Source organism: Corylus avellana, chromosome 2, assembly GCF_965113065.1.
Source record: "Corylus avellana chromosome 2, dhCorAvel1.hap1.2, whole genome shotgun sequence".
Taxonomy (NCBI): Eukaryota; Viridiplantae; Streptophyta; class Magnoliopsida; order Fagales; family Betulaceae; genus Corylus; species Corylus avellana.
The window spans coordinates 38,526,547-38,548,213 of NC_142491.1; the positions used below are offsets into that span (position 1 = coordinate 38,526,547).

Below are 21,667 nucleotides of genomic sequence, written 5' to 3' on the forward strand. Positions count from 1 at the left end.
CCGTTGCCCGTGGGTGCCATACGAAAAAGACTCGTAATCTGGAAGCAATATGCTATTGGGCTCGACGCGTTCACTGTTCGCCCATGCAGCAAAATCGTTGTCAGATGGGCTGGGCCTAATCCGTAATGGCCCACACTGTTTACCTATAGTCCCAGTTCCACCATTGTTAACTTAGATCCCCACTGCCAAACACTCTCTTTGATTCGCCGGAGAAGATCCAATTCTCCGACAAAATCACACACAAACGCAGACAGAGATTGGTGTTTTGTGAATAGGGTTAGAAAGAACAAAAATGCACACGTTTGGGTACAGAGCGAACGCTCTGCTAACGTTGGGGGTCACTGTGCTGGCCCTGATGTGCGCCATGGCCTCTCTCTCCGACAACCTCAATGTTCCCTCTCCCTCCGCCCATGTCCACGTGCTAAACATCAACTGGTTTCAGAGGCAACGTGATGGAAACGACGAGGTACCACTTTTTTCTTTTTCTTTCTTTCGTTAAATATTCAGATTTTGGACTCTATAATGCAAGTATATGAGACAGGCTTTAGATTGTACAGAGATTAACAATTGAGTACTATACATGCCGTAAATTTTCAAAGTGCTATGGTATAATTTGGATTATATTGTATATAGTGATTGGTATTGGTACGACCATGATCATGTTTTGGTAGAAACGAAGGAATTGTTGAATTGTAAGGCCAAGAAAATTCTGCGTTGAAATTGTTAAATAGTATGTAATAATTTTATTCTTTATGGAAACAAAATGATATTTTTCGCGTTAAGAGTGTTCGGCCCTTCAATTTTGCATGCTAAAATTGCATTTTTAAACAAAATTGCAGAAAGTGTCTTGTTTGAAGTGCTTATTTTTAAAAAATGACAGTTTAAAAACATAGAAAAATTTTCGTTTTCAAATCTCAGATAATGAGATGTGTTCTTAAACATGCACGATTTTAAAGGCCAAATAGTAATTTTAAAGGTTAAACTCCGATTTTATCAAAAGTTTAACTGCATTTTGAAATCTATATTTTTTAAATCGCACGTTTTAAAAATGCAAAACCAAACAGAGCCTAAATTTACCATTTTGAAGCTGAGTGTGGTTGTTAGCTATTTCTGATAATTCTATGTTGGTTCTGGTAATGATTTATCTATTGTGTTATTATATTTTAATTTTTATATATGCGTATACCCATCTCTCTCTCTCTCTCTCTCTCTCTCTCTCTCTCTATATATATATATATTGTTGGGTATGCATGTATATGTATATTGGGAACATTTCTGAAGAACTATTTGTTTTTTTGTATGAATAACCTTTCTGATGAACTCTTATCATCTTTGGTTTGATACAGGTCAGCTTGACATTGAATATCTCAGCAAATTTGCAGTCGATGTTCACATGGAACACGAAACAGGTTTATCAATTAACCATTCCGTATGCTTTCCAGTTTTGTTTTGTCTACTATTAGCCTTTCAACTGGACATTGTAGATTAGTTATTTACCGGGAGCTTCAATTCTAGGATCTCCTTTGTTATCATTAAGTATCGTTGAAATTGCCTTTTTTTCATCCAAGCTCTTTACCTATAGGTATATATAGGTAACTCAATAGAAGAATGACAGCAAATCAATTTTGAATGGCTCATTTTGGACGTTCCAAAATAATATCACTGGCTTTGTGGAAGAAGATATTTTGAATAGTCATTATAATATTCTGCATTTGTAACGACCTAGCGAAAAGCACTAGCCACATCTATGCTATCACCCCAAAATGACTAGCCAATTTGGAGCTTCCTTAGAATTCATTACAAAGTCCAGTTTCTCCTAATAACTAAGTAATGTGGGACTTAGCACTCATGACTATCTTTATAAACTACCAACCATATGTGGCCTACTTCTTATCTTCCCAATATGAGATTGGGGTGTTACAGCATTATCCTACAAGACTTTCTACATGGTAAATATATTATAATTCGTAAATAAAAAATATATGATTTTTCTATAATGATGAATAAAAACCTTTATGTTAGTTTAATTGTAAATTTTTCGTTGTTTTTGGTAAAGTTTAGACTATCAAAACTCATAAAATATGAACTACTCATCCTCTTTCTTTCTTAACTGTTAATTATTTATGCTTTTTAGTTATGAAATACGGTAAGCATTGTATTTATTTAAGATCCCCTATGAATGCTGTTGATTTTCTAGGCTTTGGATAAGGGTAAAGCTTTGAATAACTTTTTTTTTGGTAAGTAATTCAATTTTACTAGAACGTGCAAAGGGAGCGTAACCCAAATGCACATAAAGTATATAAGAGAGACACCTAATTAAGGAGAAGAAAAAGAACGCACATTTAGAGATTCTAAAAAATTAGAAAAGCAAGAACAGTTGAGAGCAACCATCTACTCAAAAGAATTTTAAACAACATAGCCTTTAACTCTTATCACCGTTCTCTCACAATCTTCAAAATTTTGAGCATCGCGTTCTCTCCAAATGCACCCCATCAAGTATAGATCCATTGAGCACCCTATACCTGTTGATTAAACGAGCTATCACATGGCTCCATTTCTACTCAAAAGTTTCTGTGGCTGCAAGCTGTCTTTTTCTCCATATTACTATTTGTCTAGTGAGTTGAATCATGGTTGCAATTTGCATTTCATCTCACTGTTACTTCAACACTGCAGGCATTTGTCTTCCTATCAGCTGAGTATGAAACCCCAAAGAATTCTCTGAATCAGGTATGCTTAGTGCATTATGATGCATGCAGGGCTGGAGCCACATAATTGGCCCCACTGAATTTTTTAAAAAAAAAAAACATGGGGTTGGTTTTGTTCTAATTAGCAACTTTTATATCGTCAAAAAAAAATCAGCAACTTTTATCCATTTTCCGTTGAAATTATTAACAAAAGTCAATCACATGGGAACAGTTGGGTACCAGAGGAGCAGGAGTTAAAATATGTTACTAGTTATATGAGTCACATGCATCTCATGTAACTAATTTTCGTTAAATGATGTCAGTGGAAAGTGGATGGAAGTGGTTGATTAGAACAACTGGATGCTAGAGGGGGGTGTTATTAAAAAAATTGGAGATGCCAAAGGTGTCAAGAGAATAATATTGAACCAGAGAGGGTGTTGGTGTATTTTATCCAATGCTTAAACTCATTAAGAAAATTATGGTGTATTTACTTGTTTTGAAAATGATATTAAAAAACAACTATTTTGTTCTGGGACGAGGCAGTACTTGTGATGATCTGGCTTGGGATGCATTTTATTTGGCAGTTTTTTGGATGTAAATACCATTGGATGAGTTACTTTTTATTGGCATTGGAACCACACCACATTATGGCAGTTCATAGTTTAATGAATCTTCCACTTATTTGATGGGATGGTCAAGAGATTATCTAATTATTTTTTTTAAGCATATATTGTAAAAAATTTTGTATTTTGTCCCCACTCACTAGTAATCCTAGCTCTGCCATTGGATGCATGAAGCTACAATGGTGCTATTTTTATATTCTATACTTCGGTTATTGTAAGGATGCTGAGCATATGTCTCCCTGGATAATTTGATCCAAGACAATTCTAGAGTAGATATTTGTGAATCAAGTTTTTTACTATACTCTTTGAAATCTTTATTGCCTCATAATTGTTTGGTTTGGATAAAATTTGTGTACTTGGTATTCTTAACATCTAGCAAAATTGGGTTTTGATAGGAGACAGTGAGCAGTCTTATGTAGGGTAGTACTTTCTCTATCCATCACTTTTGCTATGTTTTTGCCAACTATGCATCAGCTGATGTTAATGTAACTACTGACTTTCAAGTTTCTTAGAGTTCTCCATTAAAATTGGATGCCTCACATCGAAGGACAACTGACCTACTGATTTTTCATCTATATGCTTGTGGCACATCCTGTATAAGTGTTACACTTCCTCTTGAACAAATGATCTGTGGCTATATATTAATTCATGGGTGTAGGACCTGAGGAAAGTTCCACTGGAGCTGGAGAACCCCAGACTCCATCTATCAGAGAGAGTTTGAAACCTTAATATTGATGAGAGATGGTATTGACAGACAAGAATCCAAATTATCCCTCCTTTCTGCCCAACCCCCTCAAAACCTCCACCAGTGGATCGTGCTCACAGTATTATCTTGCTTCAACTGCTCACCTTTCATAGGTTTCTTTTCACAATTCCACAGAAATCTCTGAATTTCAGACCCCGTCGAGACATTCCAGGGACACCATTCAAGTGGTGGCTCACCCTGCCATGGGCTCCTTTTCATGTCAAAATCTAAACATTATTCCACTTAATGAATCTTAACTGTACAAGTAAGTTGGGCTTACAACTCAATGACTTTAGCATGGAGTCCTTAACAGCCAAAATGGTTCATATCCCTCCACAAATATATAATATAGGACTGGATGTATATCATTCTTTAAGATAATTTCTTGTGTATGCTTTGTTGACAATTGTCTTAATGAGTCCCTCCGGCATAAATTTGATGGATTGGATGGATTCTTGCTATGGAACAGGTTTCCCTTTGGGATGGTATTATACCATCTCAAGAGCATGCCAAGTTTTGGATTCATACCACGAACAAGTACCGCTTTGCTGATCAGGTAAGCCTTCTCTCTGAATTATGTCTGCCTCTTTTCCTGTTTTTTCACTGCTTTACGCGTATAGACCAAAACTGGCCTGCGTAATAAGCACACTTCGATTCCTTGAATCCATGTCGAATACCCATTTCTGATTTCATAGTAACACTGCAATGGGACTTATATCCATGCATGATATTGATTGTAATATAGTCCATTCTTGTATATGTTATTAACATAGAAAATCTAGCCCTAGATCTTACTGAGCATGATGGGCGATTTGCCTTCTTCATTCAATTACTTTCAGGGAAGCAATCTACGGGGTAAAGAGTTTAACTTGACTTTGCACTGGCATGTCATGCCCAAAACTGGTAAGATGTTTGCGGACAAAATAGTTATGACGGGATACCGTCTGCCGGAGGAATATAGATAAGGTGTCGATGTCGAATTTTGATGTAAACAATAATCTTGTTGCATGAGGATGATTGAGGTTGGCTTAACTTGAAGATGAAGAAGGGAGAATGTGCAAAATCAGTGAAAAAATTTTATGAGGGACTTTGTTTCCTTGTTCGGATAATCAAGTAGTTCGGTCAACATTGAAAGGCTGCTACTATCTAACGGTCTATTATCCGAGTGTAATTGATGTATTTTCTAAATAAGTAACTCATGATTTTTTTGGTGGAGATGGCATTTGCCAAAGAGTCCGTCCTTCATGGATGGCCAACTGTCTTTCAATTGCTGTGACCAATTTTCAGACGAAAATAGTCGTGGACTCATATGGGTGTGAAAACGAGGCTGGGCTTTTGTTTCTGCCAAGAACGAAAGGCCGGGCTTTTCTTTTCAGTCACAGCAGCAGGCCTAGCGGTTTAATGTGCATAATTTCAAATGAGTAATGTTAAAACCCTTTTCTTTTTTTTTTTAGAAAATTGCTATAGTGCAATAAAAAGATCATTTTTAGCTCATAAAAGTCCTAGGTGGCAAGAGGCTATAGGCCCTATCCGTAGTTGCTGTGGCCTCACCCACGGATGGACTGTAGCCTCTTGCCACTTAAGACTTTTATGGGCCAAAAATAATCTTTTTATTGCACTATAGCATATCTCTTTTTTTTTTATCTCGTACTATTCTTTAATGCTGATGTGGAAATTGTCATCTGCGAATGGCCCCTCAATAATAAAGTCGCAATTTCGGAAAATTTAGTTTATAAGCAATAAGAATCATGATGAAAAGACTAGGAAAAAAAAAAAGAATCATGATGAAAAGGATTCTTAAATTCATCATTGAAGTTGAAAAAATTCTTGGATGTTTTTATTTTCTTGATTAAATGTTTGGGAGTCTTGGATTCTAATATAATCGTTCAACAAAATGATCATTGGCTTTATACATTAAGTTGGTGAATGATGAATTTATTAAATTGATTGAGACCTAATGTTACCAATTTGACAAACAACTCTTATCCCCTAAATTTCCATGAGCTGGAGAATCTACCATGTACCATAGTCCACTTGATAGTTCAACTCCCCAAAACTATACTCGAATCAAGTAAATGGCAAGTCCCAATCAAGCATCCAATTGAATTTAGCACAAGACTTGCCAATCAAGCATCCAATTGAATTTAACACAAGATTCTGAGTATGATATCCATGATACCCACGTCAGGGAAAATGACTAATCGGGTTTCCCATTTCAAGTAATCTCTTTCTCTTTCTCATATTTCCTTTCTCTTTTGGATAAGAATCTCCTTCCCATATTTTCCAGCACCCATAAAAATTCATAATTAAGCAAAAAATCTTCCTCTTACAAAGTCAACACCCATATATTCTTTAATTATTTCACAAGTTATGGAATAAAAGAAGCATGCTCCTTTATAATATATTTTGAAAGTGACCAATTTTTTATTTTGCCTGTCATAAACTTAGCTCTCAATGACAATATTTTAACACATTGAAAGAGTGAACGATTGTGTATTGAAAACTGTACATATATGGGTTTCATCACCAAACAAAGAGGCAGAAATTGGAAGATAGCTCCAATTCCAAACGCCATAAGACAAGTGGGGGCAACCCAATATCCATTCTCTTCCACACATCTTGGGTCTACCTAAGTAGCCTAATTTCGTCCCCCTTCACTTGACTTCTTTACCTTCTTCTTATTTTTCTATATCTAACATCTGATTAATAAAAGGAAAAGTGTAGTGATCACGAAACAAAAACACTGGTTTTATTTCTTATACATGCTGCCATGATTGTTACTCATTCAATTTAATCAATATTTCATGTTGGTATGTCGTGTACTGATGTTTACAGCGGCCCCAATAGTATTTTTTTTGTGAAAAAAAAAAAAAAAAAAAACCCAATTGGGTGTGTCAAATTCTCTACCAAATGGCCATCTCCGATGTTGTTTCCCATTGGAGGGTGGCCCAAGGTCAAAGGAAGAAGGAAGAAAATGTGGCTCTCACTTTGCCTTAACAAAAGGATTTTGCATGGGTCTCTATCGTTGGTGGTAGTGGTTGTGCTTGCTTATAGATACTCTTTTAGGCTTTTCTTTAAATCTTTGGTGGAATCGTTCTGCTTCGTCAAATCCAAGTCGATTCCGGCATCTTCATTGAGCAATTAATATTGCCTCTTTGTCCCCACAGAGTACCAACTACCAGTCAGTCCACTTCTTTTGTTCTGTGTAGGAGAATCACATATATTTTCTTTTATTTAATTTAATTTCTAGTCCTTTCAAATGCAAATTTTGATGCTTTAATCCCCTTCAATTATCACTAACATGACAAGTGTGTCATGTCATTATAGATAGCTACCTTGGAATCCCACATGAGCAGATTAAACACTCAACACTCACTTCATGTTAAAAGCTGTTTGTTTCATCAAACTGTTGAACTTTCTCTTGAACTTTATTACAGCTGTTGTACAATGAGTGTTGGATTTTATTACAAAGATAACATCTGCAAGAAACAACACACTTTCTTTATCTTGATCATCCTCGTATCTTTAGCCACACATTTGTAATTTGAATTTCTGTTGCAATCTTGAACATGAATTATAGTACTAACAGATTCTTCGAAGAGTCGCGAAATGAAAATCAATTTCAATATGTCTTGCACCTGAATAAAACATAGGATTGATTGTGAGGTAGGTAGCACCGAAATTCTTGTCACCATAAGGCAGGTGAAATGGTGACGAAAATACCCAATTCCTTAAGAAATGATTGAATCCATCGAAGCTCAACAGTGGTGTTTGCTAACACTCAATACTGACGCATCATTTTCGTGAACTCTAAGGGGTTGTTTGTTAAACAACACTCTATAACACTCCCTTCTTAAACACTATTCACTTCATTCCTAAAAAAATATTAACATTAAAACAATCTCACTTATATATCACATCATTTATTTTTTATTATTATTTAAATAAAAAAAATGGAAAAATGCAGTTTACTCCTCTGAAGTTTCAGGAGTTTTTCAATTTTAACCCCAAAGTTCAAAAATTAGCAATCTACCCCCCTGAAGTTTCAAAAATTGGCAATTTAAACATTCCATTACTAATTTCCGTTAAATTGAATATAAATTTTAAAAAAAAAAAAAAAAAAACCTAAGGGTAATGATGTAATTTCATAGATTTCCATCCATTTAGACGGAAAAATTAAACGGGAATTTTAAATTACCAATTTTTGAAACGTCAGGGGGGAGATTGCCAATTTTTGAACTTTTGAGTTAAAATTGAAAAACTCCTGAAACTTCAAGGCGATAAACTATATTTTCTCCTAAAAAAAATTACTACAAAACGAATTTTTTTTACTTTTTACTTTTCTATACTAATTATTACACTCATTTTTTTTCCTCACCAAACATAAACAATGTCATGGCAGTGGGTGTTGTTTAACAACGGTAACCAAGAAATTCGCTGGAGCTAAGTATACATGTATATTTTTTATTTTTTATTTTTCTCTTTTTAGGGGAATAGTTGGTTGTAGGATGTTGCTGGGTTAAACATATCATTAAATCCAATCTTGGTGAGTAATTTGGTTTTGGAATTATGTGATTCAGTTTACGATCTACGTTTACATGATAAAGCTCAAAATGCTATATTTTACTTTTATTGTTAAATTATTTTACAATACAGAATACTCCTATTTATAAGGGAATTTAGATAAATAAATCTAGCAATCAAACCAACCATACTAAATTACAATAAATCCTATAAAATGTAAGTAAGTTACGGTATCATTTTAATATATTTCCTTTCAATACAAAAAAGGATATTCTCTGACATAAGTTACAGTGCCACTCCAAATAAAAGGTGACACTCTAACTTAATAATATTTTAAAAAAATATATAAAAAGGTCAATTCAGTGTATTATTGGGAAATTTTATCTATTTAAAAAAAAAATTAAAAAAAAATTAAAAACACATTTAAATTCAGAAAGTCATTATATCTCAATCCATGATTGCAATCACCAAAAAAAAAAAAAAAAAAAACTATTGTCTCTTTGATTTTGTCAACCGAAGAACCTCTAAAAACGAACGAGGACGTATGCTGAAATGAACCCGCTACCTACCCCCGCGGTTCTGTCCAGATACTGATGTACCACTGTTTTCTCTTGTATAAGTAATGATTAATTACAGAAAATAAATTTTTTTAAAAAAAAAAATAGTAATTATTCTTTCCTTTATGTAGGTGACAATAGATCGACAAATAGGGTCTGCAATATTGATATATATATATATATATATATATATATATATATATATATATATATATATTTTTTTTTTTTTTTTTTTTTCTAATTCAATATTGATATATATGAAGTGAAGTATTTTATTCTTTTTTCTTTTTTGTTTTCTTTGTTGTTTTTAAGTCTTTTCCAATGAAAAATATTCGTGCCTCTAAAGTAAGTAATCATCCTGTTTGTACGGTTAATAATATGTGGATTCACAATCCAGCTAGAATGTGTTATTCTTCTGCACTTTAATTAAAAATAATAATAATAATAATTATCCTCCATCAACTATAACGCATTGTTACTTTGTCCCCATAAACTGACAACCCTATTTTTCGACCTTATCAAACTACCATTTTGTGCCAAAAACCCTCATTCCGTTAGTCAAAGGTGTTAACTCAGACGATCAACCCATCACGTGCGCCCCACATGTCATCTTGAAATTTTTTATCCCACATGTTCTCCCATAAACTACAACGCATTGTCACTTTACCTCATTCAATTACAACGCATTGTCATTTCAAGATGGCATGTGGGGCTCACGTGACGGGTTGACCGTCTAAGTTAACACATTTGACTGACGGAATAGGGGTTTTTGGCATAAAATGGTAGTTTGATAGGGTCAAGCAGTAGGGTTGTTAGTTCATAGGAACAAAGTGACAATGCGTTGTAGTTGATGGGAGGAAATGTAATTACCCAAAAAAAAAAAAAATGAAAATTAACCAATGGTGATATATCTCAATTTTATTAATTTGTAATATAATTATGGACGGATTTAAGTAGAGATTATGAGGCATTTTTTTCTTATTTTCTTAAGAATCCCTTCTAATTTGGTCCAAAAAAAAAAAAAAAAAAAGCGCTTCCTTATATATATATATATATATATATATATATATATAATCTGAAAAATGACAAATTTTTTGATAGTTTTGTTATAATATACGAAAAATATATAGTTAAAATAATGATAATGTAGAAATAAGTGAAAGCAATATAGAGGAAAAAGCACAGAAAATTTTACGAGTAATTCGATATTAGACACCTACATATATAATATTTTCCGTATATTCTAACAAGTTTGACGCTATTTTTTTTTTTTTTTTTTTACATGTCCGCACAAGAGAGGGGAGGAGGATTCAAACTAGTGACCTTCGCTTCATTAGGTGTGGTCCCAACCGATTAAACTACCTCTTGGGAACACAAGTTTGACGCTATTAATGTTATACAGTGTGACAATTTCAACGACTCGGATGATATAGCAAGTGAATATTACTTTTAGTCCATAAATATCTATTTGGGATTTTCAATTTTTAATGGGATTTTTCTTTTTTCTTGTCCCATTTATAGTTGTACTTATTTTAACATTAATTATGGCAAATTCTAGGATATAAGATCCTCTTCATTTCAAATTAATTTCTTTTGTAATAGTATTAATGATGTTATGTTAATTAAAAATTTTAGGGTTAATAACTTTTTTAGTACCTGGGTTTACAGTTTTTTATTTTTCTCCCTAGGTTTCCAAAATAGTCAGACATGGTATATTACCTATGAAAAAAGACAAAATTGATACCTTGTTAGTTTTCATTAGTCCCAATTAACAAAATTTCATGTCATCACCACGTAAATGAGTTGTAAGGACAACATATGTCCCTAGTTCCACATTGTCTGATACCTCGTTAGTTTTTTCTGAGGTAGTCTCATTTTACTCCTCCCGCATACAAGGTCTCTGCTAACGTGCTCAAATCAGGTTAGATCACGCCACAAAGTCGATTTCCTTCCTGAAATCGACCCACTACACCCATGATACTCCACCAACTCCAACCCAAAATCCAGACAGACAAATCCAATACTAGCAGACTAATACTACCAGTCCACACCTAAATCCATACAAAACCGAGAATACTTCCAATCGAAAGCCAAATCCAAACCGACACGAAAATCCAACAATCGCAATTGCAAAAAAATTGAAAAAATAGGGCTATTCTAAACCCTAGGTGGACGAACAGGAAAAATGGGAGAAAGGGGGAACACTTCAATTTTTTTTCCTTTTTGTTTAATGTTTTTGCTGTCGTGGATTTACACGTAATTAGAGTTACCTTTTTTAAAAAATAATAATAAAAATAAATAAAATAAATAAATAAATAAATAAAAACTTAATAGTGGACATGTGTCGCAATATTAATGAAGATGATGTAAAATTCTGTTAATTGGGACTGACGAAAACTAACGGAGGTATCGATTTTGTTTTTTCCCATAAATTAGGTACCATTTTTTATTGTTTTGGAAACCTAAGGAGAAAAATAAAAAATTGTAAACCCAGATACTAAAAAAGTTATTAACCCAAAATTTTAACTAACGTGGCAACACTTACACTATTAAATCTACAAAATCTTATCTTGATTTTAATACTGTCTCTTTCCATGTTTTTGCATATGCATATGCAAATTAAAGCATATGTGAAAACATGTTTACAAATAGAGAATAACTTTTATAAGGTCTTGGCACAAACCAAGGCCTTTGTGCCCTCCAATAAGAAGGTGACACATCAGTATGGAATACTATAACAAAAATATGGTGTTCTACCTAATCTTTTTGTAGAATACCCAAAACAAAATACCTTCTAGAATAACATTTTTCATATTTTTCTCCAAAACCATTCCAGCCACCAACTTGCTGCCGGAGACGGTGTGGAGACGATGTCGGCCGGGTAAGAACCAAGCTCCTCCTCCCTCTCTCCGGCGCCCCTCTCTCTCATCGGCGGCAGTAAAGAAAAAAAAATTTCTCTGCAAATTTTTTTTCTACTGCCGGGCAACAGAGAACAGAGAAAATTTTCTCTGTTGCCCGGCAGCAGAGGAAAAAAACTTTTCTCTAATGCCGCCGGTGAGAGAGAAGGGCGCCAGAGAAAGGGAGGAGGAGCTTGGTTCTTACTCGGCTGGCATCGTCTCCGGCGGCAGATTAGTGGTTGGGGTCGTTTTGGAGAAAAATATGAAAATGTTATTTTATAAGGTGTTTTGTTTTAGGTATTCTAGAAAAAAGATTAGGTGGAATGCCATATTTTTGTTAGAGTGTTTCACGCTAATGTGTCGCCTTCTTATTTGAGGGCACAAAGGCCTTGGTTTGTGCCAAGACCCTATAGAAGTTATTTTCAAACAGATAATATAATAAGATGTTTTGTGGTTTTTAGAAGTTCTTTAAAGCATATGGTTTAGCACTTTAGCTAAATATACCGCTTTCAACATTATGTTTGAAAATATATTCAATTCATCTCTAATTTTCTTTTCCATTCGGATCAAAAGTAAAAAATGTCATCCTTTGTAACATTTTCCTCATTTGAATAGAAAAAAAAAATGTTTAATTGTTTCTGTTTCATTTCTTATACTTGTTGGGCTGAAAACTTGGAATAAACCATAAATAGAGGTTGCAGATTTATCACTCTTTTCCACACATTTTTATTTATTTTTATCAAGCCGACGGTCACGATCAACTGCCTGAGACTGGTCATCCTGATATGGAAAAGTCCAGATCCTTTTGAAACCATGGGCCACTGGCAAAACCATGGGCATTCCCATCACCCTCCCTGGGTACGGAATCTGAACTTGTGGAATAATTGCACGCCATTTCTTACTTTTATTAAAAGTGAGTAAAGAAATAGACCATTTTTAGATGATGATGACTTGATCTTAATCTTATGCCACTTTTTTTCATTTCTTTTTTCTTTTCTTTATTCCGAGCAAAAATACATTAGAAAATAACTAGAGAAGTTACTCTACCTGGCACGTGATCATAGTAACATCTGTTCGTAGAAAATTAATGACAAAAATAACCTAATCGGTGAGAACCGGCCAAAGCGCTCGTGATTTAAATCCAGTTAAACTATATATAATCTGACTTAATCCCAACAAATCATTAAAAAAATTAAAGATAATTTACACTAATCATACACGAAAATTCTCAATCCCGGATTCTAATCTTATACCACTTGGACAAGCAACTCTTTTCCATATCCACTGAACCAGACACACAACTAAAACAATTTCAAACGAATTAGAGAAAAAAAAATAGAGAAACCAAAATTTCATTCTTCTTGGTGGACACATCCCATCAATTTCTTCTATGTTCCCATCACCAACTCCCTCAGATCCTGACCTTTTTTTCTTTTTTTTTTTTTTTTTTTTTTTTTTTTTTTTTTTTTTAAAGTAAACCAAAGAAATTAGCAACAAAAACAAGAAACAGAAATCAAATACAAACTTCACAGTAAAAAAAATAAATAGTAAAAAAAAAAAATCTTTTAAGCCCAAAAATCAAAAACACCATTGTGTTTGGCAATATTGGAATGGAAAAAGGGAGTGGAATGGTACTATATTGTAGTAGATTTGATTGATATGAGAGAAAAAAGTAAGAATGTTTTGTATAAAAATAAATAAAAAAAATTGTTTTGTAGTGATTTTTTTATTTAAATATAAATAAAAAGTGATTAATGTGATGTAAAAAGTAAGAATGTTGGGGTTAATTTTAATATGAATTTTTTTGTCCAATCCAATCCGACCGTTTGCCAAACACAGCCCATAAGTACTAAAGATGACGGAGACGCATAGAGGAATGAGATTCTTTGATCTTCCATATATGTGAGCATATATATATATATATATATATATATATATATAAATTTCCATCTGTCATGTCCATTTTTATTCCAATCTTCATGTGTAAGTGTAACTTCATAGAAACTATCGTACGTAAGCAACAACTAAATAAAATGGTGTTACTTTTCGTTTTATCAACGATGTTTTTCAAACTGGTACCTTAATTTTTAAAGCATTTTTAATAAACATTCAGTTTGTAACTTCAAGTATTATTTTTGAAGGAAGAATCTAATCGATCTTTTGTCTTGTGTATGACGTGGAAGAGGACTTAAAGGATTATTAATAGATTAATTAATGATACTATCTAGTATACCAACCCTAACATGTAGAATCTATTGCCTGTAGATCTCTCCCAATGGGTATGGAATCTCTAATAACTTTAATTAACATCTTATTTCGATGGATGTTTTGATGCCATAACATTCTCACATAAATTTTAACTCTATCAACATATGTCACGTCTTCTGTTAATCCTATTAAAAATGCATGTGAAAATCACATATTTTAAGAACAGATGTTAGTTCAATAGATTGAATTAGAGTAATTTTTTCGAACCCAATTTTTTTTTTTTTTTAAAAAAAAAAAACCTTTCATTTTGATACCAAGCCGCTGTTTCTGATTAGCTTAATTAAAATAATAATGTTGATTATTGTATTAAGGTTGGTGGCTAGAACCTTAATTTAGGTCCAAATTGGCATCAGAACACAGAAACCTAAGGCCCAGACCGTGGTTTTCATTGGAGAAACTTGGACCCGTCTGTTGTAAAACCTTTGAATAAAATTTAAATAAGAAAAACTATTTTAGACTACCCACCAGTCCACCACCAAAGTTGTACAACCAAGGATACATGAATATAAAACATAATCAATAATAATCAGCTGGGCAGTTCCTTTTCTCATTCAAATTTTACTTTTCTCAATTAAATAGTAATAAAAAAAAAAATCTCGAACATGTACTATAAATAAATAAATAATATGCGAGCATTGAAGTATAAATAATACTATATATTAAGCTTTCAACATCGTTAAAGGTAACACATCATGCAACTTGCTTTGTCATTTGTGGCAAGTGGTATGTAGGCTGCTGGCTTCCCATAATCATAGTTTACCCGTACACAGTTATTATGGTCGAATGTCGCGTTTGGACGTAAAAAAATGGTCTAAATTTTATAATCATCTAATTTTAATCATGTGTATATAAGTTTTTGGATATCCTTCATTTATAAGCCGGGTTTTAATAGTAAATTTTACTCAAAATTTGTATTATTTAGTAATAGAACTAAACACTATGTTACGGATTCAAGTCACAAAGGGAGCGACATATGGGCTGGATTAAAATACTGATAAGTGAGTAGAACCGCCAAAAGAGAAAAAACTATCATTGGGTCAGTGTCGATAAAATAAGCAGCCGTAGATGTTGACTACGAAAGCATGGAGATATGTTACGACCCTAAATCATATGTATATAAGCTTTTGGATGATTTCTGCTCAAAGTTTATATATTACAATTTTTAAGAGATTCTGATTGATAGTAGCCGTCTCTTATCAAGCTTATCCGACACAAAATTTTGCCAAATTTGATTGCGCTTTACGTTCGGCATCAGAACCATATTCAGTTCATTTCCAAAAAGCCAAGGAATGGTTGCTTAGTGACGTAATTTCCCATAATTTTTGCTCAAACAAAAACGTTGTTAAAGTGAATGAATGTTAAAGATCATTTGTCATTTAATGGTTAAAATTGAATTACCTTTTTCAAAAAATGTGATGCACTTAAAATCACCGATTTCTCCTACCAAGTGCAATGAAAAATCACTAGTTTCATTAGTAATAGGTATTGGCAATGCAAATTTTACTATAACTACCTTTATAAATACTTGATAGTTTATGTGAACCGTCACGTCAGTAATTATTAAATTTAATTATTTAATAGTTGATATGACAAGTATTATAAAGACTTATAAAATGACGCCATAGTCTACATAACATCATTACATATTGTATATAATCAAATTTAATTATTTATCGATTTACATAATAATTGTCACCATATATAAATAATGTTATATGCTATACTTTTATTTTATAATTATTTCACGAAATGACCGTCCTAACTAATTATTATATATATTTTTTAATCAAAAATTGATCTAAACAGCATTAGCACCGTAAAGTAGTTGGAGAATAAAACTACCTATATATATATATAAATATACTCTAATGATCGTATGTGCATTTAGTCGTGCAATCGATCCAGTGAAATTGCAGCAATCATGGATTACTATAATCATTTCAAGAGCAATCATGGATCTATACAATCATTTCGATGACGGGGCACAAGGGAATCAGTCGATAATATGAGGATAATCTGGATACTTCCCCAGCTGATCATAAACTGCCCCACAGCCACAGGCTTGCTTTAGTGGCTTGACACACATATTAACAAAGGAAGTACTACCCTATGGTAGGCCCCAGAGTGTCCCATAACTCTTCTCGTCCTTATCCGACGTTCAAGAATCATCGCCCCACGTGGACCCCACGCGTCACATGTCTCCTACTTCCTCATTGGACAATCAAAAAACACAATGATTCGAAAAGACGAAAAGACCATCCCTTCTCCTTCCTCCTCTTTCTATAAATGGCAAAGCCAACAAACAGCTCCGAATTCCATTGTCTGAGCTCTGAACTCCCTATCAAGAGAGAGAGAAGGAGAAAGAGGCGATTTACTAGGTGAAGATGTTGGGAGTGTTCAGTAGCTCGATCGTGTCGCCACCGGAGGAGCTGGTAGCCGCCGGCTGCCGGACTCCGTCGCCCAAGATCACGGCGACGGCGCTGGTGAACCGGTTCGTGGAGACCAATGAGTCCGCGGTGTCCCTGCAGGTGGGAGACAACGTCCAGTTGGCTTACACTCACCACAAAGAGTCGCCGTTACTGCCCAGGTAAATGAAAAAGAAGAAAAAGAAACCGTCGATATTCGTTTTGTGCTAGATCACGGGGGAACCGTATTCTGATTGGTAGAAATGCACAATTAATTGCTCCTCAACACTTAAAATTCAGATTATTGATGACTTAATTAGTATTGTTAGAGTGGATCATGATTTTGAAACACCATAGTCTGCCTGCTCTGATTTATGTCACCATTTTTATCAATAGTCTTCACAATTTATATATGCTATTAATCTTGTTTTGTTCAGAAAAACTAGCGACATAAACATGGTTTTACAAAATCGTGGTCCATCTTAACAAATATAACCAAGTAATGATCTTACACCGTCTTTTGATCGGTGATGGGGACGGCAGTCTGAAAGCAGAGTGTGGCGATCGGAGGACCGGGAACATTTGATCAACAAAAAGATCAAATGTTTAACTAGTACTGCAAAAATTGATCTATGGCCTATGGGTCGCTATTTGTGTTTCGTGTTGTTTAGATTTATTTATTATTATTATTTTTTTACACGTCCACTTAAGAGGATGGTGGGATTCGAGTTAGAGATCCCGTGGTTTCAGCCGATTAAGTTTCTTAAGAATATATTTAATTTTTAATTTTATGAATGATTCATGTAAATTTATAGGTTGTCTAAAAAATTATTAGGCTAAATTTAAATTGTGTCTAATAATGGACATAAAATTATATAAATTAAACTTAATTTATTTAATTAATCAATTAATTTCCTCGACTCCTTATAATTTAATTTCGTATGAAATTTATATAGAATTCAGGTCAAATACCATACTTTTATTACAACTTCTCAGATCGAACTTTGCAGAGAAAGACGATATCTCCACCCTCCACGTCCGTAGCTCACGTGACGTGGAGGGTGAAGATATCCAATGGTCATGATTTTAAGATCATATTGGTTGATGAGCGAGCGGTGATTCTTGAGGGATGGGTCCACCATGGACAAGTATATTTTGGCATTTAGTAGGTGGAGATAGGTTTGTCCGTGCTTGGCACGTGGCTACAGAGATTCGCTGTCTTGAAGTACTGAGTATCAGAGTATGCTTTCGTGAGCCTCAGCCCCACGCGTGTTTGACTTGGCGGAAATTAAGTTATAGCTAATACGTGGACGGTAGGATGATGGTTAACGTTAATTGACATTTAATGTGGATGACTTGTGGTCGTGGAGGACCGACTGGTCCGACCACCTTTTGAAGAAACCTGAATGTTGACAGTTGGGTTGGTCGATTTGGGAATACGTTAAAAGTAACCAAAGAAAAATAAATAAATATTTCTTTGGTAGATTGTGATAATGATTTTAAAATTTTTTTTTTTTTTCTTTCGATTTTGATTTGAGCTAAAATTGAAAGTATTTTTTAGTAAAATTTACATTTAAAAAGTGTGGTGTGCGTAGAATTGTTTATTTAAAAAAAAATGTAAAACCATTATCAAACGAACAATTTTTAAAAAAAAGTTGCAATATTATAGGTATTAAAATTGTTTCGTAAATAATGAGGACTAGAGTCTTCTTTGAGTTTTTCTAATTTTAATGTAGTTTTTAAAATTATTAATTGATTAAAATTTAATAATAATCAAATTTAATTCAATGGCGTTTTTAAGAACATATCATATGTTTATAGGAGATATATACCTGAGATATATTTACATGAGATATATTTACTCAAACAATAGGACTATTTTTGATTGTATATGGGCAATTTCAGTCAGTAGTGGTCACAGCCACGATTTTATGAAGTGGGTACAAGAGAGCTACAAGTCACAACCACCATTTCTCGATCATTGATGCGAGAGCAAAGGTTAATTATTCGTGGGTCCATTTACTGTGTGTGGATGTCTCGTTTTTTCCTCTCTTTTTTCGACTTTCGATACTGGCCACACCGCCATGCCGTAGTTACGCTTTTGGACCTTTAGACCGGATAAGGTTGGTGGGATTAGGATAAGGATTACATAACTTTAGGCGGGGGGGTCCCTCCAGGGACCCAACGGGGTAAGTGATAGGTCGTTTAGCGAACTTAATTGAAAATCTAAACAAAAAGACAAAAAAAGTCTTAATTGGTGGGAATTTGCAGGTCGTTTGCCGTGAAGGATGAGATATTCTGCTTATTCGAGGGGGCGCTCGACAACTTGGGAAGTTTAAGGCAGCAATATGGTCTAGCCAAGTCTGCGAACGAGGTGATTTTGGTGATCGAGGCGTACAAGGCGCTTCGTGATCGCGCTCCGTATCCTCCCAACCATGTTGTCGGCCACCTCAGCGGGAATTTCGCTTTCGTCGTCTTTGACAAGTCTACCTCAACCCTCTTCGTTGCTTCTGTAAGTTAATCACTCCACCCACCACCCACCAAAACGCCTTGCTGAAGCTAATTTAGCTAGCTTTGATTTGGTTAATTAATTGGGTGTATATATGTAATTGTGACAACAGGACCAATATGGTAAGGTTCCTTTGTATTGGGGAATCACTGCTGACGGATATGTCGCCTTCGCTAACGATGCAGATTTGCTTAAAGGTGCTTGTGGCAAGTCACTTGCTTCTTTCCCTCAAGGTGGGTGAAATTAATGAAACAACATTGATTAGGTGCCTCATCAATTATCATTGTTATTTACTTCACTTTGTTGACAATTCTGCACGCCATGGATTCTTCTGTAGGGTGTTTCTTCTCCACAGCAGTAGGAGGACTGAGGAGCTACGAGAATCCTAAGCATAAGATCACTGCGGTGCCTGCTGCTGATGAAGAGATCTGGGGTGCAACATTCAAGGTACAAATTTCTGGAATTCACGCCACCCACATATTATAATTAACTTTCTGTTGTATTGGTTTGACAATTTGGTGTGGTGTGGGGGCGGGTGAAATTTCAGGTGGAAGGGTCAGCAGTTTTTGCAGCCACAGAGTAGATGACTCTGCTTGAATGGTGGACGGACATAATCTATATATACTTGTGGGATGGAGATGTAGAGGTTTTTATATGGCAAGGGTATGCATGCATGATGGGCCATGTAAATACCTGAATGAGTGAGAGATCGTGTCTGTTGGTAGACTCTGTTTTTATGTGTAGTTAGCCTTCGCTCTAAGCTTCAACCAATGTACAGCTTCCCTTTCTAGTGTAATAAAACAAGGTTTAAGGATTTCAATCTTGTGATTAATTGTTCTCATCCACAAAACATTATGCGTAGCCTTGAATTCTAAGACCATGATATAAAGCTTATGCCATAGTAGCTCTAATGTCAAAATCTACAAACCACATACATATAAAAAAAATATAATATCGGGGAAATTGCAGAGATATAAAATATTGAATAAAATTACATTTAGTTCCCAAGAACCGAAGCTGAATTACCACTCATGACAAATAATCTCCTCTAACTACAATTTGAAAACAAGCTTGGAATGGCTCAACTAGATTAAGTGTAGGGTTGGCAATTTTTGACATGATTCGCAAACTTAATACAAATCCAACACGAAATTAAAAGGTTAAGATTAAAGAGTCTGACATGTTTAATTAAATAGGTCGGGTTATGGTTGATATATATAGTTTTATACGCATGCTTTGATATGACTCGAACCTAACACACGACATAATTATAGCGGGCACTTGCAAACTCGACACTAACCAAATACAAAATTAGAGAGTTATGATCGAAGAGTTTTAAACGGATCGGATTATGATTAACTTATATAGTTTTATATACATGCCTCAACACAATCCGATATCGACACGTGAACAAAAATTACCACCCATATTAATCAATGGACTCTGTATATAAAAACAACAACTGACATAGAAGCCTCCCCAACACGTATAAATTTCAACAACTAGGTACGTTCTTTATTGGGTTTCATTACGTTAAAGTCTAAAAACCCTAGATTCCCATTATTTTAAACGCTGAAATTGATTAAGCGATAATAGGCTACGGTGCTCCATTTGCATAGATGGTATTTGCAAGTTGATGTGGCTTATCGATTCACAAAGAAGTACAACTTTGTTGGGCTTTTTGTTCAAACATAAAATTAAAATGATATTGACCTTTACTTACTATTATGTTGAGCTTTTTCACTACCATACTGATACATCTCAATTCTCATATAAATAAGAGTATTATGTATTAAAAAATGATATGTTGAAATATGATGAAGCTCTGATATCAAGTTGAAATTTGTGGGCAAATCTAAAATATGATAATAATAGTAGAAGCAAAGAGAAATAAAAGAGACACAAAAAATTTACGGGTGGTTCAATATTAAAAACCTACGGCTACTACTCTAAATAGTCCTTAGGACTGCATTATGCTTATTTAGTTGATTGTTTACAATACAAATGTCCCTATTTATAACCTTATAGGGGAATAAGTCGACCTATACAAGTAAACCTAAATCTGACTTGTACAAGGAAATATAAATCGGCCAATACTAAGAAATATAAATCAATCATATAAATATCATAAAATATATTTTGAATATATTCTAACATGATCAACTAAATAAAAGGAAATAAAGATAATAGGTTTTACTTGGCACGGTCAATGACATACGTCCAAAAGTTTAAACTAATAGAAATAGGTAAATTTAATCATTTAATCAATAATCTAACACTTCATCTTGCATGTAGGCTCAAATTCCTTTTTTAATAGGTGAGAGACCCAACACATGAAATATTTAATTAAAATGATAAGTGAATTGTCGGAGATAAGGTTCGAACTTAAGACCTTTGCTCTGATACCGTATGAAATCAACACTTGCCACAAAAGTTTAAGCTGATAAAAATGATA

General features: G+C 34.1%; 2 protein-coding genes across 2 annotated transcripts; both read left to right on the forward strand.

Annotated features, from left to right (window-relative positions):
- The first annotated feature begins 185 nt into the window (after positions 1–185).
- Positions 186–5,267, forward strand: LOC132166863 (signal peptidase complex subunit 3B-like). Its single transcript, XM_088513319.1, has 5 exons — positions 186–466; positions 1,347–1,409; positions 2,674–2,727; positions 4,522–4,608; positions 4,892–5,267. The coding sequence occupies exons 1-5, from the start codon at positions 293–295 to the stop codon at positions 5,015–5,017; spliced, it is 504 nt and encodes a 167-aa protein (XP_088369445.1). The 5' UTR covers positions 186–292; the 3' UTR covers positions 5,018–5,267.
- An 11,336-nt stretch (positions 5,268–16,603) lies between these two features.
- AILP1 (aluminum induced protein with YGL and LRDR motifs) lies at positions 16,604–20,032 on the forward strand. The gene is made up of 5 exons (XM_059577506.2): positions 16,604–16,885; positions 18,975–19,215; positions 19,325–19,445; positions 19,550–19,659; positions 19,760–20,032. Exons 1-5 carry the CDS (start codon positions 16,683–16,685, stop codon positions 19,793–19,795), a joined length of 711 nt encoding a protein of 236 aa, XP_059433489.2. The 5' UTR covers positions 16,604–16,682; the 3' UTR covers positions 19,796–20,032.
- The last annotated feature ends 1,635 nt before the right edge of the window (positions 20,033–21,667 follow it).

Excerpts from the sequence above, each read along its gene's own strand:
- LOC132166863 (XM_088513319.1), top strand. The coding sequence starts at position 293 with ATGCACACGTTTGGGTACAGAGCGAACGCTCTGCTAACGTTGGGGGTC. Across the intron at positions 2,728-4,521 it reads CAAAGAATTCTCTGAATCAG|GTTTCCCTTTGGGATGGTAT; the intron begins GTATGCTTAGTG and ends GCTATGGAACAG. Across the intron at positions 4,609-4,891 it reads AGTACCGCTTTGCTGATCAG|GGAAGCAATCTACGGGGTAA; the intron begins GTAAGCCTTCTC and ends AATTACTTTCAG.
- AILP1 (XM_059577506.2), top strand. The coding sequence starts at position 16,683 with ATGTTGGGAGTGTTCAGTAGCTCGATCGTGTCGCCACCGGAGGAGCTG. Across the intron at positions 19,216-19,324 it reads CAACCCTCTTCGTTGCTTCT|GACCAATATGGTAAGGTTCC; the intron begins GTAAGTTAATCA and ends TTGTGACAACAG. Across the intron at positions 19,660-19,759 it reads TCTGGGGTGCAACATTCAAG|GTGGAAGGGTCAGCAGTTTT; the intron begins GTACAAATTTCT and ends GTGAAATTTCAG.